The 26,395-nt window shown below is 34.3% G+C and overlaps 7 protein-coding genes across 15 annotated transcripts in view; 4 read left to right on the top strand and 3 right to left on the bottom strand.

Annotated features, from left to right (window-relative positions):
• Positions 1-3,778, top strand: part of LOC116424650 (uncharacterized) — a 44,024-nt gene extending 40,246 nt beyond the window's left edge. For all 3 annotated transcript variants that reach the window (XM_031971315.2, XM_031971314.2, XM_031971316.2), the window contains exons 5-6: positions 48-219; positions 868-3,778. In XM_031971315.2, the coding sequence (XP_031827175.1) occupies positions 48-219; positions 868-957 (262 nt within the window). In that variant the 3' untranslated portion in view covers positions 958-3,778. The remainder of the gene's footprint in view (positions 1-47; positions 220-867) is intronic.
• A 449-nt stretch (positions 3,779-4,227) lies between these two features.
• und (methionyl aminopeptidase und) lies at positions 4,228-7,082 on the bottom strand. The gene is made up of 6 exons (XM_031971309.2): positions 6,805-7,082; positions 6,137-6,211; positions 5,733-6,061; positions 5,240-5,644; positions 4,886-5,153; positions 4,228-4,799 (listed from the first exon to the last, which is right to left on the bottom strand). The coding sequence occupies exons 1-6, from the start codon at positions 6,947-6,949 to the stop codon at positions 4,594-4,596; spliced, it is 1,428 nt and encodes a 475-aa protein (XP_031827169.1). The 5' UTR covers positions 6,950-7,082; the 3' UTR covers positions 4,228-4,593.
• A 1,018-nt stretch (positions 7,083-8,100) lies between these two features.
• Positions 8,101-12,565, bottom strand: LOC116424613 (tRNA (34-2'-O)-methyltransferase regulator WDR6). 3 transcript variants are annotated; one of them, XM_031971222.2, is made up of 13 exons: positions 12,130-12,564; positions 11,875-12,052; positions 11,631-11,804; positions 11,418-11,565; positions 11,096-11,320; positions 10,617-11,031; positions 10,386-10,538; positions 9,909-10,318; positions 9,651-9,833; positions 9,064-9,572; positions 8,545-8,990; positions 8,314-8,479; positions 8,101-8,227 (listed from the first exon to the last, which is right to left on the bottom strand). In XM_031971222.2, exons 1-13 carry the CDS (start codon positions 12,194-12,196, stop codon positions 8,170-8,172), a joined length of 3,132 nt encoding a protein of 1,043 aa, XP_031827082.1. In that variant the 5' UTR covers positions 12,197-12,564; the 3' UTR covers positions 8,101-8,169. The 3 variants fall into 3 exon arrangements, with proteins under 3 accessions (XP_031827082.1, XP_031827084.1, XP_076223754.1); XM_031971224.2 differs by having other exon boundaries at positions 10,386-10,535; XM_076367639.1 differs by having other exon boundaries at positions 10,386-11,031; positions 12,130-12,565.
• LOC116424616 (putative glutathione-specific gamma-glutamylcyclotransferase 2) lies at positions 12,347-14,313 on the top strand. Of its 2 annotated transcripts, none has more exons than XM_031971230.2 (3): positions 12,347-12,492; positions 12,898-13,142; positions 13,253-14,313. In XM_031971230.2, the coding sequence occupies exons 2-3, from the start codon at positions 13,008-13,010 to the stop codon at positions 13,790-13,792; spliced, it is 675 nt and encodes a 224-aa protein (XP_031827090.1). In that variant the 5' UTR covers positions 12,347-12,492; positions 12,898-13,007; the 3' UTR covers positions 13,793-14,313. The 2 variants fall into 2 exon arrangements, with proteins under 2 accessions (XP_031827090.1, XP_031827089.1); XM_031971229.2 differs by lacking the exon at positions 12,347-12,492 and adding an exon at positions 12,608-12,815.
• A 261-nt stretch (positions 14,314-14,574) lies between these two features.
• Positions 14,575-20,733, top strand: CycG (cyclin G). Of its 4 annotated transcripts, none has more exons than XM_031971226.2 (7): positions 14,575-14,720; positions 17,061-17,305; positions 17,379-17,795; positions 17,887-18,141; positions 18,226-18,434; positions 18,563-18,630; positions 18,711-20,733. In XM_031971226.2, the coding sequence occupies exons 2-6, from the start codon at positions 17,186-17,188 to the stop codon at positions 18,606-18,608; spliced, it is 1,047 nt and encodes a 348-aa protein (XP_031827086.1). In that variant the 5' UTR covers positions 14,575-14,720; positions 17,061-17,185; the 3' UTR covers positions 18,609-18,630; positions 18,711-20,733. The 4 variants fall into 4 exon arrangements, with proteins under 4 accessions (XP_031827086.1, XP_076223755.1, XP_076223756.1 ...); XM_076367640.1 differs by having other exon boundaries at positions 18,527-18,630; XM_076367641.1 differs by lacking the exon at positions 14,575-14,720 and adding an exon at positions 15,552-15,720 and having other exon boundaries at positions 18,527-18,630.
• Positions 20,734-21,594: 861 nt separating this feature from the next.
• Rtca (RNA 3'-terminal phosphate cyclase) lies at positions 21,595-23,713 on the top strand. Its single transcript, XM_031971068.2, has 7 exons — positions 21,595-21,917; positions 22,030-22,147; positions 22,264-22,588; positions 22,695-22,836; positions 22,912-23,051; positions 23,126-23,279; positions 23,356-23,713. Exons 1-7 carry the CDS (start codon positions 21,876-21,878, stop codon positions 23,566-23,568), a joined length of 1,134 nt encoding a protein of 377 aa, XP_031826928.1. The 5' UTR covers positions 21,595-21,875; the 3' UTR covers positions 23,569-23,713.
• Alg11 (ALG11 alpha-1,2-mannosyltransferase) lies at positions 23,635-26,340 on the bottom strand. Its single transcript, XM_031971067.2, has 9 exons — positions 26,190-26,340; positions 25,894-26,044; positions 25,568-25,798; positions 25,208-25,440; positions 24,921-25,138; positions 24,572-24,856; positions 24,235-24,494; positions 24,007-24,141; positions 23,635-23,945 (listed from the first exon to the last, which is right to left on the bottom strand). Coding segments are annotated over exons 2-9 (1,452 nt in total). The 5' UTR covers positions 25,896-26,044; positions 26,190-26,340; the 3' UTR covers positions 23,635-23,857.
• Between the last annotated feature and the right edge of the window lie 55 nt (positions 26,341-26,395).

Here is a 26,395-nt window from a genome sequence, read left to right as displayed (position 1 = left end):
ACGACCGGCGAGATTACCTGACCGCATCGGTTTTCACTTTCTTCCAGGGGCCGGAACGTGCTGAATCAGAAGAGCGAGCTGCAACGAGCGCTCGAGAAGCAGAGGGAGGCTGCCTCGAGGAGAGAAGCCGAGAGGAACCGGGAGGAGAATTACAAGGACGATCCCAGAACCGCGCTGCAGAGGGCCATCGAGCAGAGGGCGAAACACATCGAGATGGCGGTCAGTTTCATCGCCCTCCGAAGATTTCACCTGTCCTAACCCCTTATCGAGGACAATCTCTGACCAACTTGCAATTCAGTTCGCGCGTTACTAACCCTTTGCACTCGACAGGTCACTCTCACCACTTGATTTCATACAGTAAAACTATAAAATTTGATATTTAATATCATATATCATTTTGAGAAATATTCAAATAAAATAGCTTTGTTCCTCAATGTACGTGATTTCTCGTCGACTTAGTTTCACAAAGTATCGATTACATCTCGTCGGAAAATGTTGAAATATTTCTAGTCAAAACTTCCGAGTGCAAAGGGCTAAATTATGCGTCCGCTATCTTTCTAATGAGTCGCTGTGAAGCCAACGCGAGAACAAAGAAACGACAGAAATCAGGAAATATCGAAAAATCCACTGAATTGTAAAAGAATTCAGAGACATTAAAATGAGCGGACTTTTATCTGATAGCGAATTGTTAACGATAGAGCTTTAATCAGCTGTGATATAAATCGCGAAGCTGCAGGTTTCATGTCCCAAGTGTGTCCAGCTAAGGGGTTAGTCCAGTTTCCTAAACTCCAAAGTGCCTCGAGTATCTGAGGTACAAGACGTAGGGCCTTTCGGCGTAGTTTCGTTAACCGAATAATCGATTTGCAGCTGGAGCAGTCGCAGCAGACGATGGAGCCACCGAGCAACCTTCTGGCGACGGCGAGGGCGAAGCTGAGACCGCGCACAGACTCTCAGTGAATCGAGCGAGGAGAGACGAGAAGAAACGCAGAGACAAAAGGTCGATCGTGTAACGCGATAAGCGGGCACCGTTGCGGTCTGCGCCAGCGGCGTAGAGCGAGAGAGGACGCGATTGATCGGGGTTGCCTGCTGCGTGCCCGCGACGGGGGCGGGACGACTCTTTCGTCGCCTCGCGTCGCGTCGCGTCGCGTCGCGTTCCGTGTAACTCGACCGACATGTACATATACGTATGCGTAATCCGATAAGAATCGATTAAATAATAACAGAGGATTATACAACGCGGCCGCGTCGACGGAAGCGGGAACGTCGCCCCGGGAGAGAACGATCGTTTACCCGCGGCCGGTCGCGACGACTCATCCGTTCGGCGGCTCCGTTTAGACCGAATGCGCGCAGCGCAGTGGTTCGCGCGCGAACGCAGCCAAGATCGTTTCGAATTAGAGGGAAGCAAAGTTCTGTCTCACGGGGAAAGAGTAAGGCCCGATGCACACTGTAGCTTCGCTGAGCATCCTTGTCCGTTGTCGATGATCAAGGATAGAGATTGGACCGATATCGGGTAGATTCTAAGCGATTGAAGAGTATTTAATAATAACCGAGATGATGGTGATCGAACGTCGACAGTGTGTATCGGGTCTAAGAGAACTTTCCCCGTTCTATCAAAACAGTCGCATGCGCGAGGTTTTCAAGCAGACCGCTCGTGTGTATTTGGCCTTAAGGCTGAGGTTACAGTGGATAAGAGTCTAGATAAACTGGCGTTGCGATGGACAAAGAATTCGTACACACGTTTGATTAATCTGGCGCGTTGGATTCGTCAGGACGCCAGTTCGTCGAAGAACGTGCGCACTGTAACCGCAGCCTGACCGCGCGCGTCGTCTCTTCTCTTCAACGTAGACAAATTGCCTTACTCTTCCAAAGTTGTCGGAGAACGCTTCGCCGCGGAACAGAATGACTGTCGAATCATCCTCCGAGCGGCGGCCGGATCGAGTGGATCGTCTTGCCTGTTAGGAGCGTACCGCTCCCGCGGGAACCACCTGTACACCGAAACGATTGTTACCGCGTACGCTGCACTGTCGATGGAACGAGTGTCGTAGCTTTCAGCGAGCGAGAAATTGGGTGTGGCGAACAAATAGGCTTGCGAGCGTCGCGAAGACGCGATTAAGGAGCGGCTGCTAATTTTCACGATGGCTAGGAGATTGAACGACGCTGTCCGATGTTCAGAATGGATCTCCGTCGTGGGATCGACCTCGGCGCCAGCATTTCAGGCGGTTTTGTCTTCGCACGATGCGAGCTGGCATCTGGCACTGCCGGAGCCGGCTTGTCCGGTTTCCGTCGGCTGCCTTACCCGCCGCTAATTAGCGGCTGCTTGCTTTGTACGCTTTGCAAAGGCGACGTTTCCTTCGGTAACATTGTCATCGCGTTGCGCAGCGTTAAATCTTTCGACGACAATCGAGGAGTACGTATATCGCTTAACGAATAGGTCGTGGGAAACGATTCGTCTGATATCGAACGTGGATAAAGTATATGGTGCGTTGTCAATGAAAAAGCTTTAAATTGTGTATCTCGCGGTGATCGAAAGAGAAGCTCGTAGCGTTTGTTCCATCGACAGCAGTCGGCACAGAGCTCGCGAACGCGTTGAATCCGAGAAATCGCGGTCGAGACGACATCCCTCGAGCAACATCCATCGCGCACCGCGTCCTCAAAGTTTCGACTGAACGATGGGGAAACGAGACGCTGAGATTTCCGACGAGCAGGCCTTACTAGATCGCCTTCACGGGAAAAAGCGGTCGGCCCGACCGGGGATCGTGCCGGTCGAGCCGATTCGATATTTTGTTATGTATTGGACTGTTTCAGGACGTTCTAGTGCAGAGACGAATTACCATTTTAGTGTCACCGACACTCGTAGCCGCTACCTAGCAGTCAAAGTGACTGGTTTCTAATTTCCTCTGACAAAATAACACAAAAGACCCACAACGCATCGACCAAGATATACGGGAATTCGTTTAATTGTTTCCTAACGAAAGCACCGTTGCGACACGTTTAGTATAACCGCGGAACGAGAAATCTGCAATTGGTCATTTTGACCCGTCTGGTAGTTGTAGGGTTAAAGGAACAAAACACTCGTGAATAGTATAGAGATTAAATTACATAAGTTAAGACAAATATCGCGAAAGTCTAAATGTCGAATGTTAGCTTATCGTCGTGCCTAAATTTGTACGGAAAATTAGACCTGAATGTAGAATACAGACGACTGTCGGACAGACAGAATAGTAGAATCAGAACATCCCCGGGACCATATGATTGTATAGCTGCATAGCAGAGGGCGAAAGGGTTTAGCCGTTTTGGATCATTCTACGATTACTCTTTGATCCTGGAGTTAAACGAATTCAATGGAGGAATTGAAATTCACAGATTTAGATGGCAATTTATAGACAAGGAACTCTAGTAAAGTTTAATGTTATAATAACACGTGTATAGCGTTAACATTTCCCTTAAGACCTTTATTTTACTGGGTTCACGAATGACGAATATCAAATGGTTTGATGATCGAACGGCCGGAACCTTTCGCCCCTGGCAGAAAAGTTAAAGGCGTTTGATACGCGACGTAGCAACATTTATTACACTACAGTGTTCATAGTTCAGAAAAGTAATAGATCATATATTGTTACGCAGATACTGTTTCGATCGACAGCGATCAAAGTACTCTAGAAACATGATCGTTGATTCGAGTCTAGTGATTCCTCTATTGATTACAACGCGTCAAAGTGTATTCAATCCTGTTACTTCTGGAGCGTAATAAAAGCACGTTTATTATCGTAACATTAAACTGTACGAACCAGGAACGTGGATACGAGCGTTTCACACACTTTGTGTAGTGTGCTCGACAGTCACTGATCATTTACTTTCATTTGTTTCTTACCTAACCTTATTAATATTTAAAATATCATTGTTGCTATCAATGGTAACAAAATTTACAGGGAGAAATATGCTACGCGAAGGGATCGTTATTACATTTGAAAAATTATAAATGACTTTAAAATCTCTGACCCCTTTGAAATCTCACTACAAACAACCGAGGTATTATTTTACGTTATAATCTTAGGTGATTCACCCTATGTGCACAGATGCGTGTAAAATTGCCCGTATAGTGAAGTGCATTCGAATATTTTACACAGCGTGAGAAATACTCGCGAGTTTCAAGCCTTAGACACAGAAATTCTGCCTAATGGCGTACGCGAACTAATCATGTTTAGGACTATTATCGCAACGGTATGATTGAAGTATCAAATATATTTTATTCAACATCGATAGTATCTTTTTTCATCTTCGCTTATCCATGGGGAATAAACAACAAGTTCAGAGAAGAGTGTTGAGACGTTGATGCTAATTCGTATTATAATGGTGAATAAATCAGGGTGAAGAGAAACAGGCGTGTTAATGGGAGCAACGATGCGTTGCAGAGAAGACCGTTAATTATACATAGGCAAAGGGAACCGAGAATGAAGTAACATTAGGTGATATAATTGAAGTTCGCGTTATTAATCATAAACATTTATCGTTAGTGATTTTACACAGACCAACTTGTACATTCCTAGACCGAAGGTGTGAGTATATGCAACGCGATTTCACAACAGATACTTTTTAATAGTCATCCCCGCGTGAGATGACTTCTTTACACGTTGGACGTAAGACCAAGGTGTGCTCAAATTGAGCAGTGTAACATCCCTTCACGTCAACTAACGGTGGGTAAGCGTCGACTGCACCTTTGTCGCACAGATCTTTCAACGCCATTTGGTACTTGGTACACCCAACCCGGTCCAGCCATCGTTTACAGAAAGCCAAAGTACCTACAATGGAAACACGTACAAAAATAAATAACATAAATGAATCTACTCTTCTCCTGTGAACCCTCAAGACTTTGATCGATACGTACCGAAATGCTTATTAATTGTGTTAAGCAGGGACTTGCTGCACTGTAATCTCAATGGAACGAAACCAGCATCGAAACTCTTCATGTAATGAGAGCAATCCAAGTCGTCGTGTACGATCCCCTTTCCAGTAGACCCGAAGGTTTCAATTGCGTAGAATTCATTTTCCTCCATTCTGGTTGCCTCGCCACCTCGAACTATCGGTACAGTTTTCCCAGAATGGATACGATACGGAGCAATTGAATGTCCATTCAGATTTCTAATGGACTTTATCTGTTGATTACATTCAGATCAATAACATCAATTTCATTTACAATGATAAGAAGCAGATTATGGAAGGAAGGATATAATGATCGTACCGGATAAGTTTTCCCACCCAATTCGATCTCGTACGACTCCATGACCTCTTGAATCGCAGCACCGACATCGCAAAGTTGAACGTCAATCCCGGCAGCCATGATTCCTGTATTTGTTGCGTCGCGAACAGCTTCGATGAGCTTATCATATTTCGGATTGAACGTCACGGTAAATGCACAATCAATGATCCGTCCATTAATGTGTGTACCAAAATCGATCTTGGTAACATCATCGTATTCGAGGACAGTTGGATCACCAGCGTTCGGGGTGTAGTGAGCCGCACAGTGATTTCTAGAGCAACCAGTGGGGAAAGCTAATCCAGCTTTCAGACCATCCTCTCCTATCAACTTTCTAGCTGTGTTTTCCAGCTCATTACAGATCTCTATCATTGTCATTCCAGGCTTTATCTGCAGACAAAACAACATGTTTTTTATGTAAGTGATGATGAGATAGAATATTTAATTATACGTTTAACTTATAGTAGTTAGAACCTACCCAATTCATAATATGCTTTCTTGTCTGCCTATGAGCTTCAGCTGCTTGTCTAGCTTCGTTATAAATATCATTATTCATTCTATCAAAAGTACGTGCTTCCTCACTGGAGAAACGTTCTTTTGCCATTCTATCGTCTACCCCTGCAGCAGGAGGATGTTCCATTATCTGACCTATGGGGAAATTCCCATCAGGGAATAACTCTGACACAGGCACAGTCGGAGGATCCGTTTGCTGCTTAACTCCTCCTTTCCCACGTGGCTTACGCTTCTTCTTCTTCTTTTTAATTTCATCTCCATCCCCATCATTCTCTGCTGTCTCTGCAGTAGCTTCTATAAAAATATTGTCAATTCCAGATTGTATTCTCTACCAATTACATTACGGATTAATTTTCAAATTAAATGTACCTTCTCCAGCTGTAATATTTTCCTTTGCTTTATCATCTTCTCCTTCCGGAACATCTGCACTAGCTTCACCAGCTCCTACGCGACAACATAAGCATTACGGTATTGTGTTACAAGCTAACAATAGCCATTTATTGTAATAATGTTTGTAATCTTTTTAATTTGTCTATCATTGTCTACTGTGTAACATTCCATTCATGAATAAACAATTTAGTATGTGCATGTTTTAAAGCCTATAAATATTTCATACGTTCATTTCCGGGTAATATTATATAATTGACGGAATTTGCAATAATCTGATGAAAAAGATACAATAAACGAAGTATGCATAACAGTAGCAGTATTGTAAGGATTACGCGAAGAAAGAATATTCAGAGAAATCTTTCGAAAATAAACGGTAACAGGAAGTACGGGAGGCGCAAAGTAACTTCCACATTGTGCCGATCTCAGCGAATTTCAGATTTACTTATTCCATTGAACAGTTACCCCATCATGACTTAAAATTCCATTAATCTACCAAAGAACAAAATTTGGAAACGTGGCGTCGTAAAATATTCAACACTGATGGGATTATTTAGAAGGATGACTCTCGAAAACTAAGCCACGGCATGCGATGAACCTTACTCTCGAAACGACGAGGATACACCCATTCAGTAAACCCAATAACGTACCAGCTTTCTTCTTCTTCTTCTTCTTTTTTTTCTTCTTCGACGCCTCTAACGCACCAGTTTCGTCCTCTTCGTCGATGATTTCGTCCTTCTCCTCGTCTACCAATTTTTCGGCAGATTTGCCGACTTCATCTAAAACTGCGGCCATTTTCGAAAGGAAACCAAACAATGTTGGGTCACAAACGAGATATAGGATAGACCGAACATCTTATAAGTTCTGCTCTTAACGCCCTGTAGCATTCACGACTTAAGGAAACCCAGAGATGTCGGTTGCATCTCAGTGGTGCTAACAGCTTTATTTACTTTCTCAAAAATAAGAGGCATAATTTGCATCGTGTTCCCCAATTGTACGAAATTAGATGACATCTTTTTTAATATAAAATATTACGCTTTATGATCGGCAATATCGCCCCTATGATGCGCACTTAACGTTCTGTGGAAACGAGGGCTTAACTGTACGGTGGCGCTATAATTGAAAACCGAGACTTCCGTTGGAGATGGTGCTACAGTTAGGATTGTTTAAAAACTTTCCATTCGAATCGACAGTCGACATCTCGTAATCTAGCGATAAGAATGCTAATGGTATAGACCCACGTAAACCACGGATTTAATTCACGTAATGACTGTGCGACAAGGATGGAAGATTTTCTTCTTTTTTTAAATTTGTTACGCTTTGAGCCGTTGCCGGCCCAACAGCCGAGTTCATACAAGCTTATTTAACTAATTACATGCTATGTTTATACAGTGTACGTTTTGCAAAAGATTACGTTACATGGTTATATTACACTAAAACTAAAAGTCACTGCAGATTGCAGTTTATGTCTATCTTATTCTAACCTACTAGCAACAGTTAGTATTAGCCTTGACTAAACAACCTATACTCATTGGTTCGTTAATGTACACTTTCGCTTATGTATACATATATCGTTTTGCAAGAAAATGGAAAATTTTTCTGCGAGCGACAGTATCGCCATCTAGCGGTGGGGCATTTCCGAAGCTTTTCCCTATCCCCGCAATGTGTAAGACAAGGACAGAGCTACTGTGCGACAAGGACAGAGATAGTCTCTCTCGTGCCACCTCCTTGGAAAAAGCATCTCATCAGTCCCTGGTACGTACGCGTGAAGCATCAGGACTGAGGAGCTATTCGACGAGAATGTTGCACGCCATCTAGCGTGAAGTGTCTCAAACTGTTAGTCAATTAGTACTGTGCATCGCCCGACAGATGGCGCTTCTTCCTCGTTGGGTAAGTCGTTGCTTACACAGTACGGGATAGGGAAAATAATATTTAGATATAAATATTTGTGTATATGGATTATTTTATTAAATTTTTTTTAAACAATGCTATAATACATATTTTACAGTTCTTTATTATTCACAAAGCAGGACTTCGAAACCTTTACCATAAGCACAGATCTTTGATTCACCCCTGCAATATTATTATAATATTAGTAGTTAAAAGAAAGTAATTTATTTGAAAGAAAAGTAGATTTATTATAAGAAAAGCATATGTACTTTGGTGTAGTCCAAGCAGTCAAGCCTTTTACGTCTGCCACGGAGGTGAAAATTGTTTCCAATATGTCCACTGATAAAATGTTTTTGTTAAAATTGTAATTGTATATATTAATTTGTTGGTCCAGTCCAACACTGAATATTTTATTTTCTTTGTGGAACCGTATACCTGAGACAAACAAAAGATAGAATTAATGATTCGTTTAGGTGAGAGAATAAACTTTGTAAACGCACCTGTAATTTGTGCAAAATGCGCGTTTGAGGTATTCCATTCTGATGATAATAAAATTTGTAATTGTTTATTATCAGAAGACGTGCAGATTTTAAAATGTATAAGATTGAATAAATTATCGTCGCCACCAGTTGCTAGCAAATACTCGTTCTTCTGAATTATCTTCATGTCGTATGAATTAATTCCAGATTGATGTAAATTCAATTTTGCAAAACACATATCCGTACAGTTTTTTAATTCTCTGTCTTCAATTTGCATTTTTTCTTCCAATACTGTTGAAACCACATCCGTAAAATCAATGAAACGACCAACGCCGTCAGTTGACATTGTTAATGCAATTATTTTTCCTTCGTATGTCAAAATAATTATTTTCGTTATGCAACGGTCAACGATCTTTGCATGCACTTTTAACGATATGTGTCTTGTACTGATATTGTACAAAAATATCCTGCAAATTAAATTTAAAAAAGAACTCGTATTTACCATATTAAGAATTATTAAACGCACTATGAACAATTTACCTGACAAATCCATCCGCGCAAGCAAGAAACAGCAGTATGCGATGTAAGTTTTGTGTATCACGATATATTGCAATATCCATATACCGAGTTTCAGGTTGAATAATGTAAAACTGATTAGATTCTTGCCACTGTTTCCTTCGAATTTGATCAGATCCGTACAGCATATGAGATGCAACATCAGAACAAGAAATATCTGAGTCTGTTAATGTTTCACCAGTTTTTATACTAATCTCCCATATTTTCATTTGAGCTCTTCCACCCACCGAAAAGATAATGCTTTTATTACATAAATGACCCGTTTGAAAATTTAAAGAAACAATAGCTTTTATATTGGAGATATGACCATTAAAAATGCCTAACGTTCGAAAAGTGAAATTATTTTTTATAGATATATTTGAAATGGTCGAAACACGTAGACTACCGTCCTCTCCGCCAGATATCAAAACATTTTCTTCATCAAGTTTTAATATAGGTTCGATACAATACACTTCTTTTGTATGAAAACCATTCTAAAAATTTCATAATAAAAGAATGTCAGTATAAAATTTAGTAATCTAAATGTTATAAACCGATCATTAGTTACTTACTAATAAAACTGGTGATTTCATAGAGTGTAATGGAAATTCAAAAACATGTACTCGTTTATTACGAATATAGAGGAACATAACTGATTCATTTAATAACATGCAGTCCCACGATCTGTGCCCTCCACCACAAGGAATTCTTGCTATTGTTCTACGGTGGAACATGCTGTACATCAAAAATTCCACCTGCAAATAATCGTTAAAAGAAATAAGGTACATTGATTCAATAAGAGTATTCTTTCTTTTGAAATATTTATATACCTCTTTAAAACCTAATATAAGAATATCATTTGCAATTTTTAAGCTGCCGCTAATCCAATCCATTGGCATTTTTTCTTTGTGCAGAGAACGCAATACTTCTGTATTTTCATGCTTGTTTAGTTCATAAAATTTTAACATTCCGTCACGACCTGTTGATACCAATTTTGAACCTAAGATTAGAAAGTTTTGAATACCAATTTTTCCATGAACTTTAGTGAAAGTTTGAATAGGTTTATTGTTCGTTTCTGTTATATTTGTTCCTTTAGGTAAAATAGGGGCCTCAAGTTTGAAAATGTGCATATTTCCGCTTCTATCACCACATATTAATAATCCTTCATAAAGTGTTGCAGCTGTCAACCACCGTTCCCGACTTGATGGTAGAATACATGTTGTTTCTATAGTCATAGATCCTACATGCAAAAAATAACAAGATTAAATTCATTTTGAAACATGGTTACATTATGCATTTATATATACCTTCCATGCTGAAGACAAATATTTTTAATATTCCATTTGATCCACATGCTATTATTTTATTATTTTCCAGCCACTGAATAGAAAATATTTGAGAATCCATTAGTTTTTCTTCGAGAATCCGTACCAATTTCGTATCATTTGCACTATCAGCTACTAAAAGTATGTTATCAATCGATCGAGTAATTAATATAATTTCAGTAATATGTAATGTAATCAAATAACTGTTTTTACCTTTGTATAGTGTTACGTATCCATCTCTCGATGCAAAGCAAATATAAGATCGACATAAAGATACTTCCATAATACAGTATGTACTATACTTTTCTAGATACAATGATTCTATTGGATCACTGTGCAACTTATTCATAACAAAGAGATTCCCATCTTCATTGAAAATTGAAAAATTGCTGTTATATAAATAACGAACATACTTTGGGGAAATACATGACAAATTTTTGGGTAACATTATTACCCTTTGAATGTAACTATTAACAAGGGACCATGTATGGACTGCACCATCAGCTCCTCCAGTAAAAATATATTTATTATCATCCGATATGTCTATACTCCATATAGCAGCTCCATGATGAGCACAAATTTTGTTCAGCAATTCACCTTCTAATGACCACATGCATATAAGAGAATCCTTAAATCATAAATATTAAAATGCATTGCACAGTTGATAATATCACATGTATAGCATTACTCACTTCACCTATTGTTATTACAGTTCCATTTCTAATAATGGATCTCCATACTCTTGCCGTATGACCAAACATTGTTCGTGTTAAGTTTATTTTTACTTGTTTCCAGTCCAGATCATCTTTATCTTCATTGTCATCGCAATTTACTGTCCACAATCTGATTGTTCTATCATCGGATGTAGAACAAATGAGGTTTGTAAATGGATCATATATAACTGAAAAAATGACACCCTGAAGAAAGATTTAATTCATATCTTAAATACAAATCTGAGAAAATTTATAAAAAAAATTCATAAGAGCTAATATTCTTAAAGAATAAAGTACTAACATTATGTCCCTGTAAACGATGTAAAATTGGTACAGTTTCCATTGAACAAGAAGCATGGTTTACTTGCCATATTAATATCTCTTGAAAAACTGTTCCACTAAAAACTACCAAATCCTTGTTAGACTTTATCAACATGTGACCAGCATATCTATTTTGAATAATGTTAAGTTTATGCTATAAAGTTATTACTTAAGAATGTCTAAATAAGGATACAGAATACATTTCTCTTCACACCATGTTTCTTCATAGTGTTCATTGGAGGTATTGTATATGTATATATTGTTATGAGCTAATAAAATAGCTAAATAATCGATTCCACAATGGGCAAACCATTTTGATGCTATTATCCAATCCTTAAGACATATTTTCTTAGTGTCTTCCTTAATTCTAAAATAAATATATTGATGAAATAACAGTTGCATTACTATATTTAATATATTATACTTAATATACTTACTCTAATGTTTTTTCCTTTGTATGAACAGTGTAGGTACAAAAATAGTTAGCTCCAAATACAGCTAACTTATCATTAGGACCTCCTACAATCCCATGAATATTATATGGATAAAGACTATCTATTTTCTTTTCTAATTTGAAAGTACTAGTGTTAAAAATATGTAAGGCACAACCTATACCTGTAAATAGAAAGAAAAAATTATGTAAAAATTAAAAAGAAATTATTAATAAATTTTATAATATACATTGTACTAACCTACAAAAATGAAATTTCGACTACAGTAAATAGCTAATACATCGGTACATAAAAATTTCGAAATCATTTTGGGATGTACTAATGAAATTTAATTCATCGATCACTATAATAAACAACTATCATATTATATCACAAATAATACATATAAACAACTATTGTATCATTAGGACGTCCACATGATGATCGGATTTAAATTTTGTTACGCGCATGCACTTATGTGTAACACGACCTTTACATCAGACCACATTTAAACGTGAAAGACGTCGCAAGCCATTCGCGGGCTAACCTTCTTCGTGTTTACAAGTCAGAGAATACGCAAAAAGTCAAATTAATATAAAATTACGTAGAATTAAATAAATCTTGGTAAGTAAAGTTCGTGGAAAAGATTTAATTGAAATTTGGCGGCCACTCTAGTGACATTCCCCTCGCGAGAAGTTACCTTGTTCATACCTAATTTTACAAATGAGCACAAATGAGGTATAGGGTAGATATTGCAAACTCATGGGACTCGCTGTCAGATGTTCTGAATTACCGATCATTCCACTATGAAACTCTGAATTGTATGAACACTGAACACTAACTCTATCATGATGATTTTATATATTTAAGGAATTATAAGTTTATTTAAAATTATTAGATACTGTAATCATTCGAAAATTTAGCATGCGGAAAACAAGTACAGATAGGTACTTTGTTTTGTATGAACGGTGTATATTTTTTAAGTTGCGATGGACAGCATGATGTGAATTTAACGCAAGACACTTTCAGAACTGGTGCAATGCGTTCCTTTAACGACCCCAATTTATTAACGAGCATCGTTTTAAATTAAAAGTCGAGTGAATCGTCAAGCTAATTATTGTTTAATGAGATAAGTTATAATGTGGGTATTTGGTTATGGTTCACTTGTATGGAAAGCGGATTTTCCTTATGAAAAAACATTGGTTGGACACATCAAAGGATATAAAAGGAGATTTTATCAGAAAAGTACAGATCATAGAGGAGTACCTAGCAGAGTATGTGTAAAATTATTTTTATATTAAAATATATTAAATTTCTGATTTTTATGACTTCACTTTTCTCAAGTTTGTACGTATTCATATCATTGTACCTGATTTTTTTTCAGCCTGGTCGAGTTGTTACATTAATTGCTTCCAATAATGCTAACGATGAAGTATGGGGTATTGCATATAAAATATCATCCCAAGATGTTAATAAAGTTGTCAAGCATTTAGATTACAGAGAAAAAGGTGGTTATGAAAGGAAAAGTGTTCTTTTTTACCCGTCTTATTCAATAGAAAACATTGGAGTTCATTCATTAGCAAATAATGCTTATCAGGACAACTTAGAACGTACAACATTGATACCATTAAGTACAGATGATACATCATTTTATATTACAATTTACATAGGCGGACAGGATAATCCAAATTATGCAGGTGTAGAAGATGTATCTACAATAGCAAAACAAATACTTGTATCACATGGTCCTAGTGGAGCTAATACAGAATATTTATATAAATTAGCCTCAGCAATGCGAATAATAGCACCAAATGTATATGACGAGCATCTGTTTACTTTGGAATCAGCTGTGAAAGCATTAGAAGAAGAGCAGCTGGAAAAAATTAAGTCAGATAAAAAGTTGCCTAATGAAAACAATTGTTGAAAATTTAAATAATGTTAGACATAAGATTTTATATATAGAAAAATGTTCTGTAACACAAAACGTGCTATTTTTAATATAATTTAAATTAATTTTATGTGAAACAACGTATACTCTTAGTATAATGTTATTTTGTAAAAATGATTTTCATAAACAGAAAAAGCTATTGAAATACTAGTATTACAGCAAACATACATATTCTTCAGATATCTCGTATGACTGAACACATTAAAAATCCATTAAAAGCAAATGAATTCTTTAAATACTTCATGGACTATTAAATTTAAACGATTTTAACTGGAGAAAGTTTTTAATTCTTAATTCTAATCACATTATCTCAGCTCGTGTGATATTGACTGTAATGATAAATGTTAATAAATTATATGTAAAAATTTGTTGAAAGTACGAGGAAGAAATAAAAGAAGCACAGCTGCCACGTTAATAATCGTGTTTATATTGTCATAAAAAATATATAATATGTAAGTATCTATACTGAATTTTGAATAAAATCGAAAATATTGAAACTCGTGTATTGATATCAAGTCTATTTCCGCCGTTAAATCCTGAGGTTATCGTTACAACTTATAGTTGACGTTAAATTACAAAAAATGATATTATTCATATAATTTCTTATAATGTATGCCAATGTTATCTCAAATGAGAGAAATTTTTTTACAGTACCGATAAGTTAAAATTTTGTTGGAAAAATAAATGTTTACAGTCGCGAAGGATCTATTTTTATTACGCATGAGCGTGCGTTGACGCGTAATGATCAGCTGAACGTACGTAGTTCCGCCATTTCTTATTGTTAAAACAACTGTCAAACCCAGTAGTTCGTCTGCGGGTCTATTTCCTCTCTATACCGACAAATACGATAAAAAAGCCAAGATTGGGTGATCCATTCACGTGAAAGCGTTTCGGACGCATCCGGGTACGTTTTTCACTTGTAATTTACATATTTCACAGTACATTGTTGCTAAACACATTCGAATACCCACCTAAAACAAAATGGTGGTACGATCAGAACGGTAGAGCGAATACATTTCCAATTGTTTTACACTTGTTAAAATACCAGGACCTCGAGCAAGACGCTTATCCCAAAGACAGATCAAATTACATCAATTTTTCTTTCTTTTCATTATTCCTATTTATAATATTATCCTACGTTCGATGTTTCCCAGCATTGTTATATCAAGTTTCGCACTTGAAGATACAATTATCTTAATATTGGCATACATTTTCTTGCAAACAATGGTAACACGCAAAATGAATTGTAATTTTTCAACGGGGCTTTGTCAACAAGGTACCTGTGTATTTGATAATTTACCATTCATTGAAATCAAAACAAAGTCAACTTTGTTTCACACTTTGTTTAGTATTCAAATTCAAGGAGCTCTGTGAACCGATCTCATGGAATATATAACATTTAATTTATACAAAGTGTTTCTTCAAAATTACTTTAAGTTTTTTTATATAAATGTTTGTGGTTTTAAGAATCTGCAAGTGGAATTGTTATGATTGTTCTAACAGTTCACGTAGTAAAGGGGTGTGATGAAATCAGATTTTTTATAGAAATAGTACATACAAATTACAAAGGAATCAGACTGAAATTACACAAATGGTTGTGTTTTATGCATACAAAATGTTTGTTGTTGAGTTTCGCGTTAACGTAGGAAAATGTTTCTCGACGAAATTCGTCGGACTTCGTCGGACTTCGTTCGTTGCCGTGACCGTTAGTTCGTGTGTTGCTCACCCGTGACGATTTGCGAAGCAGATGTGATTCACAGTATCGTTCGAGCACGCGCTCGGAGAGCGTACGTTTGTTCCTCATGGGAACTGTTTTGCTCTTACGTAAACAAAGGAAGAAAGACGTGTGTGTAGTTTTTTCATAGTTCAGTGATCCCACGCGAGCGTGTTCCTTCGAGTAAATAGTACGTATCACAACTCGTCATTAGACAGAAATAGTAGTATATCTTACGAGAGCTTCCCGCCAACAATAATCAATCGGTTAATCACCTTCGAAATGTAAACGCTCTCTTATTTGTTCGCGTCAAATTCCTTTGAGATTTTTCTCCTCGACGATTTCGAATTATTGTATGAAAAATATTGATTTTATTATTTGTGACATGGTATTGAATTTTTCATAAATTCACAAAGCTGTTTACTAATAATTGCGATGAATTCACGTCTCTGTGACCGACTGAAATTCTTTAAAAATAGTAGCCCTTTAAACTCTCGCGTCGAGCACATTATTAAATTTTTCCTTTTTGTCATATAAAGATTAATTTGACGCAACAAACGTTATTTAATATTTTAATATGATTTCATCGCGTGACGAACTTTTACAAGTGTTTCAAGGTAAACAAAGCGAATCTTACTCATATCCTTGATTTTGACAGTTCGTTGCATCAGCCGTTCAATGGCTTTGTGTAGCTATATATGTGCCGTTGTCGGTGTGCGTGTTTCTGTGGAATTTAAAATTACCTTTTAATTCAATGCCATCCATCCTTTCGTGTTTTTAAATATTTTATATTTTCATCACAGATAATGTTGATGGTAATGATGTTTATATATATTATTAGCATTATTTTTGTCGTTAAAATTCATTTATATAAATCATTCCAATGTTATTAGTATTATTATTGCCTTTTTAAATCGTTTACCATTAACGTGCACGTACACCTTTGAAAAATAAATTATTCTTCAAATACATATACAATAAGACTTCAAATTTTTTAATTGTGTGTGATGACTCATTGCCAAATACTTCGATCTGATGAAACAACACGTAAATATTAAAAATACCAAAATCTTGTTCCAAGTTTAATTTAACGAGGTTATCCGTTCTTTTATATTACTCTTTCGTAATTCGAATGAATCAGTTTTCTAGTATGTTCTTCGAAACCGTCGGTTAGACCGCTTGAAGGCGCGTGGATGTAAACACGTACGCCCCAGATCATAAAAGGAAATAGAACTATGGGGAACAAATCATTTGTATTTCTTAAATATTACTTGTACGTTTAAATATTTACGCAATAATTACTATTTTGCTGTCAAGTGAAATAATTATTTCATACTTTAATTAAAAAATATGTCACCTCATATGTTAACATTAATTCATCGTATTATTATTATTATTATATATTTTTTTTATTATGTTTATTCACAATATTAAATTGAATTCATAACTTAAGTTACATATAATAATTCAGTGACAATGAAAATGTTTTGAGTAATTTTTTTACATATTGGTGTTATTTTATTTTTACAGATACAAGGCTAGCCAGCTGCGCCATTCTTGTTGTGTGACACCTACATCAGCCACACTACACATTTTTTGTACAATATTATTATTTGATTGTTGCTGTAGTTAGCTGTTGGTCACACATCGCAGGAATGGACACATCGGGCTTGCCTGTACCGGATGCAATCCACCCGCTACTTGAACAACTGCAAGAAGCTTTGGTCCTTGAAGTAAAGTATCAACCTAATCTTCAGTTACCCAATATAACACAGGTAAGTTTAAAAGTTGTACAAATAGGTATATTTATATACAGTGTTCGCATAAATGATTATTCTTTTCTTTCAGAATGATGAAATAACAATCGGAGCTCGTGACGGATCAGCTCATGTTCTGAGATGTTTGAAAGTATGGTATGATCTACCATCAGATGTGTTTTTTATTGCCATCAACCTCATGGACCGCTTCTTAACAAAGATGAAAGCAAGGCCAAAACATATGGCTTGCATCAGTGTATCTGCTTTTCACATAGCTGCTGTTCAATTAGCACAGTCCTTAGATGCTGATCACTTAGTCTCTATTTCCCAATGCAAATGCACGGGTGGTGATCTTAAGCGTATGTCAGAAGTAATACGGAACAAACTAGAATGGGCACCTGGTACACAACCCATTACTTCCTTGACTTTTCTTCGATTATTCAATGCCATGTTTCATGCAGTTGCATTACAATTTGGTTTAGGAGATATGTACAACAGTATCGTTACAGTAAGATATATGTTTTAGTATATTTTATTTATTATATATCGTATTAAAGTAAAACAGTAACAATGTAAATTTACTGTGTACATTATTTCAGGAATCTGAGCTTCTTCTCAGGTTAGAGATGGTTGCTTGTGACGGTAATTGTGCAAGTGTAAGGCCATCGGAAGTGGCACTTGTTTTACTTTGCACATATTTAGATAATGCAGTTAATTGGTTGGATACTAATGCAGATGCTTCTAAGTCCACAATCACTGTACCTAGTTCCTCTACTATCAATACGACTGCAACACCACGATGTCAACTGCTTAGACTCTTAGAATTTGCTGTAGAACTTCAGAAAATATGTAAGGTAATGTTGAAATATTGATAATAATAAGTAATTCAGTTTTTTTAAAATACTTTTGTGCATGCTATATGTTATATTTGTTTATAGATTTCAGACACAAGTTTTTTCTCTACACACGAGGCTGTAGGTGCTATATTGAGCAAATACAATGCTCAAGAGCAAACTCCTCACAAACAAAGACTGATATGGAGATTGTCCTCTCGTACGGCGCGCCTTTTACGTCCAACTGATAAATTCACTTCTGTATTACCTGTTATCGCCGAACACGCTCCAGTTCCTTCACCAAGTAAAATTAGGTATAGTTTTACAATAATATATTACATATTATTTTATGAACATTCTGCTATCATTAAAGCTATCTAAAAGATAGATTTTCGTATTTCTTTAGCACTATCACAAACGAGCATTCCTTTCATGTTTATAGAAAAAACCGTAAGTTCGGTCGACGCCATGGGAACAAGAGACGTTAAGTGGCAGTATCGAGGCCTTAAAGTGAGTCTACAGTTGCCATTAGAAGTATAACTAAAAAACTAAAAGGAACGTAGTAAAAACTTTATTGTGTTATATTCTAGGTGCTGGATTAGAAGTTCAGTGTTTATCCGTCAACCGAGCAATAAAGGAAGTGTAACTTAAATTTGAAATTAGAAATTAAAATAGAAAGTACAAATACTGATGTATTTACGTCGTACGACGAATTGTCAAATATCTCTTTTGTATCATATATCGATAACTTGAATGAAATGTGTTAAGTACACAATTCATTGCAGTATTCTAAATTCGAAGATCGAATCGATTTTGGATATATTAGTTGCATCAAATGTGAAATTTCATCTTTTTCTTTTTTTGTTTTTTTTTAATTGTATCGTGTATGTCTTATAAAGACCGACGAAAATTTCATTTGAAACTGGATGTTTCGTAGCTATATAAAGCATATGAGTGATGTGCAAAAGAATTGAATGAAAATTAAAACAGGAAATTGTATTTTACTAACGTTAAAGTTAATGTGATACAATGTCCATCGTAATTCGTATCAAACGAATAGAATATCGCTATATTACACGTTTACGCGTGTGTCCTACAAATATGTTTGAAGAGCGAGAAAAACGATCATACGCGAGTATAAATGAAAAATTAAAAAAATAACTAGAGAATAAATTATGGAACATGATAACACTAATTAGGATCATCAGAATGGTGAATGAATCTTGATTCTTTAAATTTACCAAAACTAAAGTAACTTGTATGTTCTGTCGTGAGACTGTATTTAAATTATGTATTGTTTAGGGAAAAACTATAAATGAATGTAAATAGAGTAGTCTCGTATCGGATGTTTCTACAATATGTCAATCGAGTAAAAGATGCAACAGCGCATTTATCTCAACTCATTTAAACTGTTTAATCTTTTGTGACTCCGATTGTGTTTCGGTATGCTTTTCATTAACTTTTCTTCGATTAACTTCTCCAATATTTGTTAAATATTGGCATACAAGTTTTAGTTTTATAATAAGTAGATATGTATAGATGTGTAAAATATATACAATTGAAAGAACAGTGGTTACTTTCATATAAGTAACACAAAATAAATTAAAATCGATTTAAATTTAATTAGTATTTATAAACAAAAAATGATGAAAGAAATATGAAAAATAAATTACATACTATGTATATGTTCTCGATAAATACAATTAAGAGCGCAAAAGGTTAATGATATAATTATGAATGCTTCAGACAAACTGTTTGAAAAAAAAAAACAAAAAATGTCAGCTGTGAAAGTATAATTATGTGTAAAATAGTTTAAGGTACATAGTATTATATACAATTAAAGATAAGATTAACATTTCAAAGCCACAATTTGTGATAGAATTTTTTACTAAGGTAGTTTTCAATCGTGGCAATTATTATTAAATAGTAGGGAAATTGTCTCGAGCATTTTAAAATTAAAAAGTTATCTTCAAAAATTTATTATCCAGTTTTTCTTATATGTTAGATTCTGTGGCAATCTCATAGTGTTCAAAACACGTTAAACATGGAACAAAAATACTTCGAATTTATTGTAAAATAATTTGTGTTGAAGAAATGCAATCTAATTGTATAATATTGATACGAAAAATATTGATAGTAAAAATGTGAAGACATTACGTTCTTACTCTATACGAAATGCCTAATTTTTAAACTACACACGGAATTAGTGTTTAGTGCTTGTTACTTTGGAGTAATGATTGTCTTAAAAAAGGAAAATTGTTAATGTATCTCTGCATCCTTAGCCAGTTTACACTAGTCATAAGCTGCATATATGCTTTAAACTTTCATTAAATTTTACTTTATTCTGTTGTTAGAACAAATAGCAGAAAACAATTCAAATTACATATCTTAGAGTGATATTGAACATCCAATCATTATCCAGAGGTGTATTTAAATGAATATTGAAGCCAACTAATTAGCATGAAAAATCATTGATTCTCATCATTTTCTCATTAACATACCTTAACCAGTATTACATATGACTCTATGTTGTCAAAAGTTAATTCTAATGAACATTCTTTCTTAATATGCCAAAATAAAATGAGAAAATATAAATTTTAATGTAACAGACAATGTCATTAGTTTTACTTATTTTTCCTGTAAATAAGAAGAATACAGAAAAAGATTTCATTTAAGTGCTGAAACAATAATACATTTCAAAGAAGAGTAATGTAACATGTTCTATGGACCATTTAATTTTTTAATGTAATTATATATTTAAAAAGTAAGGTGTACTATATGTGTTCATATTAATTCATTTATATATCTATTTTTTATATTCTTTTGAAAATGATAAAAAAGCATTTAAATAAAACTCTTAATGAATACAAAATATTATTATTAACTGTACTGTGAAATAGAACAAAAGATTAGAATTGGTTATCTAGAATGGTATATGTGAAGATTTATTAGAAAGATTAAGTGTTAACATATTATTTAAAAGAAATTGTCATTTCCAAAGGACAATTGTAAACCAAAGAAATTGTTAAAATTCGTGTGAACAAAGTGTAGCTAATTTTATTAAAATTTTTAAATACTGTACAATCAAACAAAAAAATGAGTGAATGTTTATTGCTTTGTAATACAAATGGAAACATACTGTATTTAAAAAAATCGAAATATTGTTTTCACTCACATACGATGTCAAGTGGTATTATCTTGAATATGAATTTTTCAGTTATATGAAAACATGTATTTATAATAAAAGTCAGAAAACAGTTAGTATCTTGTGATTTTATTATTATATATTTCTGTACTTTAATACTGCTTTTAATCAAATAAGAAAATGTAATAAATGAAGTGCATTTTAAATAATATTATACATAACACATAGTACTTGTATAGTTGTGAATTGTTTATGTATGAAAAGAAATAGCTACATGCATAAACAAACACATGGTTTGGTGATATTTTGTGTGCACTTACAAATCTAGATATTACTAGAAAGTTTGAAGTGACCAGTGTAGCCAGATAGGGAAATTAAGGTGAATTAGTTACTTTCATCCCCTCTTTGGCATTACTGGCTGCTATCGGGGTTGTTGGGGGATGCCGGCTGATAAGGGTGGAGTCGTAGACAGGGTAGAAAAGAATGGGAAACGTGCATTGACCTGACTAGACTTCAAGTGACTATATAAAAAGTGGCTTTCAAGTGTCAATGGCGTTTGTACACGATACTACGAATTTCTTCTTACATATTTGATCAATCTATTCGTACAATGATGTCTCAAATACAAATTGATGGAAGCTTAGGCGAAGGTGTACGTTTTCTAATACTATTTAATACAAAATTTCTTTTTGTTTGGTTAAGAGGTCAATGAATCGTAAACACAATGTACTGACATAAGATCAATTTTATATTTTTTTATACAGGGCGGACAAGTATTAAGGATAGCCTTGACTCTAAGTGCATTATACAAAATCCCAGTTAAGATTGACAATATACGAGCAGGACGTCCTAAACCTGGACTTGCTGCTCAACATTTAAAAGGTACATACAATTAAGTGATTATTTTATTGATTTATAATATATATAATTCTGTAAAATTCAGCACAACAGTAACTTTTATTGTTATAATGATTTCTAATATAATATTATTATTAAAGGTGTTGAATTATTACAAAGTATGTGTAATGCAGAAGTTCAAGGAGCCCATATAGGATCAACTTGTTTAGAATTTAAACCTAATCAATTAAATATGGACAGAAGACGTACATTTATGGTAGATATAGGAACTGCTGGTTGTATTGGCCTATTGGTTCAAGTAGCAGTACCCTGTGCTCTTTTTTTCCCACCAGGACAAAATGTTAAATTAATACTTAAAGGTGGTACAAATGTCCCCATGGGGCCCCACATAGATTATCTTACAAATGTGTTTACACCATTGCTTCATAATTTTGGAGTTGATATTAACTGCGTATGTGTAAAAAGGTATGTATATCTAACATGTTATAAAGAAAATTTCTGATTATATTTAACACAAGGTATGGATTACATGATTCCTTTGAGAATATTAACTTTATAATGATCAATGGAGGGGTTATTATCCAAAAGGTGGTGGAGAAGTACATGTATATGTACCATCTGGTCGTGTTCTAAATGCTGTTACATTAATGAATCCTGGTGTACCTACTATGATACATGGAGATTCACATGTTGCTGGTGTTGTTCCTATTAAAGTATATACAACATTTTCCTAATAGTTTTATGTTGGTAATAATTTAAATCTTGTGTAAATACTGATTTTTTTATAGGAAGCATATAAAATGGCACAGGATGCAAAAGAAGTTCTACTTAAAGGTTTGAGACAATACAATATTAATGATCAACAGCTAGATATACGGGTCTCTAAGAAGGATACAACTACAGCATATGGAAATGGGTCTGCCATTAAGTGAGACATTAAAATGTTATAAAGAAATGTAATGTTACAAGTTATATTTGATAACCAAACATTATTGATATTAGTTTACAGTGCCTGACCACTACTAACTACTGTTTTGGTGGTTCTGGATTGGGTTCTGGTCGTCAACAACAAATTGCTCCAGGTGTACAGGCAGCTAATGAAATTTTAAATGCAATCTTGTCAGGATCTTGTGTTGATGAACATGCACAGGATCAGGTATTTCATTCTATAAAGTAATTATTGTCGAAATGTTCTGAATATATAATTTTATATTTTTTATTATGTATTTTAGTTAATAATTTTCATGGCTCTAGCAAGTGGGACATCTAAAATTAACCTAGGGCGCCAAAAACTGACTTCTCATACTGAGACTGCTATGAAAGTGGTGGAAATAATGTTAAAAAATTATAACTTTCATTTTCAATTAAGTGAAAAAGAAGTTGGAGATAATATTTCTTATATTTTAGAATGTAAAGGTTGTGGTTATAAATCTGTAACTGCATAGTAGATCAGGATTATATACTTTATATTATAATGAGTGTTTTTTAAATAGAAAGCACATGTGTAAGCATAATAAGATTTATGATGTATTCTGTTATTTTTATTGTTTTTGAAAATATAAGCAGCAGCTTAAGGTTGTGTAACATGAATGTTGTTTTATTCTATCATTCGAAGTAGTTATATCATGATTTTTAATATATAAAACTTAGATTAATTATTTACATTTACAAGTTTCCATGATAATATGATACAATTAAGAAATACATTTTAGAAAAATTAATTTTTAATTCATTTTATTCCTGTTTTGGTCTAAAAAATGGTTCTATCGTTCGTAAAAATTCTCTTTCAAATACTTCGTCTGAAAATCTGCTTACAGATGCCCTGTAACAGTTTCGTAATAATGATTATAAACATCAAAATTTTATTATTAAGTTAATATTACCTAGCAGCCATTTGAATAGTATTTCTGTCTTCTGGATGCATATTGATGATGTATGCCATTATTGTTGCATACTCTTCTGCCTCTTCTGCCAAAAAACCATTTTGTGATCCTGGTTGTGTTTCAATTATATCGGCTCTATAATTATTAATAATCGTATCAGGACAATTTAATTCTGTTCATTTGATAGCATTTTTAGCATTTAGTCCTTTTCCTTTAATAAAATTTTACCTTGGACCTCCGGAAGCATGAGCTACAACTATTAATCCTGCTGCCATACTCTCGACTACGCTAATACCGAAATGTTCATTCCACATAGTATGTATCCCTATTGTTGCCTTTTGAAGTTCTGATACAAGATCCGAATACGGAACATTTAATTTAAACTCCACGTTTTCATCTAATGCAAAATATTTAGATAAATCCTGCATGTCTTTAACACATACTTCATCATCCGCGTTTCGACAAGAACCAATAAGAATTAATCGAACCTGGACAGGTTCCAGAATATTAATGTAACATATATTACAATCATTTCCAATATCTAATGAAATGTTATCAAATTTACCTTGTCCCAAACTTCTTCTTTAACAATAGATCTAAGTTCATACATTGCCCTCAACATTAATGGATGATTTTTCTCTGGCCTAAATTGTGCAACTGAAACTATTCGTATAATGTCACCCTTCTCTTCATCATTAAGAAGTTTTAGTTCTGTTAAATGCTTCACATCACATGGTGGATAAATCCTATGAGTTTTTAATGGGCACTTCCAAATTGTATTAATATGTTCTTCGGTCCAAGAGGAATTTACCATGACAATTTCTGCGCAGCTACCAGCCCAACCATAAATCTAAAGCAATTGCCAATAATCATGATACCAAAGCAAAAGTGTTTTCTAATTTGAAACTACTTACAAGTGCAAACAATTTATAGTAAGCAATTTTGGCTGCAGATAGAAATGGATTTCTAGCTATAATCCGTCTATTATTATGGGAGATAATTCTTCTATAAACATGCTTCAACATATCAGTTGAAATTGTAGGATAATGAGTATATGTTGCTACTCTACATCCACCAATGTACCTAAATAATGGATATGTAAATGCATAGCCCATTGTGTCAATATAAATATCTGAAATTACATTTTATGTGTATTCTTTAAAGATATTTGAAATATTTTATACAAAGAATAATTATGTACCTGGTACAAAATTATTTAAAGCTTCAATACCCAACCAAACTGATCCTAAGCTTTGACCCAAAAGGGTAAAGTACGGATACATTAGTGCTTCTACCCATTTGCGTTTGTGCAAATATATAAATTGAATTTTACGCTCAATCTTAAAATTAAATATTTTCTCTGTTTTATTGATAATTTGTTCTGGATCAGCATCAAGATCTCCAGTGTAAATTATTATGTGTACATCTGGATATCTGGAAGATGGAAGATTTGAAATTACACTAATAAACATTTGATACAAATTATAAAATATATGTAAAATTATATATACATATTCATATATATATATATATTTAACTGGTTTATACAAATCTTATATACTTAGTTTGTATGGCATTAACTGCAGCCCAAAGTACTCTTTCACCGCCACCTCCTGCATTACAATATGGATGAAAAATTCCAACAACAGTTTCTTTTGGCGATCTCTCTGCTCTCATTTTTGTATACATTCTTTTCCATGTTATCAATAAAATAGGTAAAAGAATAAGCAGACACAGTAATTTACAAATAAGTAGTATAAATAACATATTTAATGATAAAGGTATAGATATCCTAGAATTAAATAAAAAAGATGCAAGTAAACTTAAAGTTTATAAAATTAATTTTTTTAGACATGTTGAGTTTTATTTAAGAGAAATGAATCTTACATAAGCGCACAGAAATTTGTACTTTTGGCTTCAGAGAAACTTAAAAGCCAAGAAATTATACTTCAACACGTGTACCTGAATAGTTATCAACAGTAATTTTTGCGAGGTAACACCGTAAGACTTTGATAATTCAGTCTCCTTTTTGGTTAATCTATACATTTGAACGGAGTAAAGTACATAATATGTTTTATAAAGTAATTTTATTTAAATTTTCTTTAAATTATTGTTTCACCTATTATTTCATTCATAATTTAATGTATATATATATATATATATGAATTTTTATTACAACTTACGTTAAATTAAATTGGCGAACAACTTAGTTTAATAAATTTTTATTACTTCATTAACAGAGTACAACGGAAATATATATAATTAGTCTTCTATAAAATTCACAGCAATTCAATATCTATTTTATTAGCATAGATAACAGCTGCTAAATAAAAGTAAACAAATTTTCTGTCAAATCAGATTCATAGATATGATGTTAAATTTCGAAATT

Source organism: Nomia melanderi, chromosome 5 (genome assembly GCF_051020985.1).
Source record: "Nomia melanderi isolate GNS246 chromosome 5, iyNomMela1, whole genome shotgun sequence".
In the NCBI taxonomy this organism is placed as follows: domain Eukaryota; kingdom Metazoa; phylum Arthropoda; class Insecta; order Hymenoptera; family Halictidae; genus Nomia; species Nomia melanderi.
Note: the sequence above shows the minus strand (reverse complement) of the source record. Positions and strands in the feature narration are given on the sequence as shown.

Excerpts from the sequence above, each read along its gene's own strand:
- Rtca (XM_031971068.2), top strand. The coding sequence starts at position 21,876 with ATGATGTCTCAAATACAAATTGATGGAAGCTTAGGCGAAGGT. Across the intron at positions 22,589-22,694 it reads AACTGCGTATGTGTAAAAAG|GGGTTATTATCCAAAAGGTG; the intron begins GTATGTATATCT and ends TGATCAATGGAG. Across the intron at positions 23,280-23,355 it reads ATGAACATGCACAGGATCAG|TTAATAATTTTCATGGCTCT; the intron begins GTATTTCATTCT and ends TATGTATTTTAG.
- CycG (XM_076367640.1), top strand. The coding sequence starts at position 17,186 with ATGGACACATCGGGCTTGCCTGTACCGGATGCAATCCACCCGCTACTT. Across the intron at positions 17,796-17,886 it reads TGTACAACAGTATCGTTACA|GAATCTGAGCTTCTTCTCAG; the intron begins GTAAGATATATG and ends ACATTATTTCAG. Across the intron at positions 18,435-18,526 it reads CCTTCACCAAGTAAAATTAG|CACTATCACAAACGAGCATT; the intron begins GTATAGTTTTAC and ends GTATTTCTTTAG.
- und (XM_031971309.2), bottom strand. The coding sequence starts at position 6,949 with ATGGCCGCAGTTTTAGATGAAGTCGGCAAATCTGCCGAAAAATTGGTA. Across the intron at positions 6,062-6,136 it reads AAATATTACAGCTGGAGAAG|AAGCTACTGCAGAGACAGCA; the intron begins GTACATTTAATT and ends ATATTTTTATAG. Across the intron at positions 5,154-5,239 it reads TGGGTGGGAAAACTTATCCG|ATAAAGTCCATTAGAAATCT; the intron begins GTACGATCATTA and ends TGTAATCAACAG.
- LOC116424616 (XM_031971230.2), top strand. The coding sequence starts at position 13,008 with ATGTGGGTATTTGGTTATGGTTCACTTGTATGGAAAGCGGATTTTCCT. Across the intron at positions 13,143-13,252 it reads ATAGAGGAGTACCTAGCAGA|CCTGGTCGAGTTGTTACATT; the intron begins GTATGTGTAAAA and ends ATTTTTTTTCAG.
- Alg11 (XM_031971067.2), bottom strand. Across the intron at positions 25,139-25,207 it reads TTTAAATAATTTTGTACCAG|ATATTTATATTGACACAATG; the intron begins GTACATAATTAT and ends ATGTAATTTCAG. Across the intron at positions 24,857-24,920 it reads ACTATAAATTGTTTGCACTT|ATTTATGGTTGGGCTGGTAG; the intron begins GTAAGTAGTTTC and ends CAATTGCTTTAG.
- LOC116424613 (XM_076367639.1), bottom strand. The coding sequence starts at position 12,196 with ATGATTTCGAAATTTTTATGTACCGATGTATTAGCTATTTACTGTAGT. Across the intron at positions 11,321-11,417 it reads ATCGTTTACAGGGACATAAT|GGTGTCATTTTTTCAGTTAT; the intron begins GTTAGTACTTTA and ends ATCTTTCTTCAG. Across the intron at positions 8,480-8,544 it reads GCATTTTGCACAAATTACAG|GTATACGGTTCCACAAAGAA; the intron begins GTGCGTTTACAA and ends TGTTTGTCTCAG.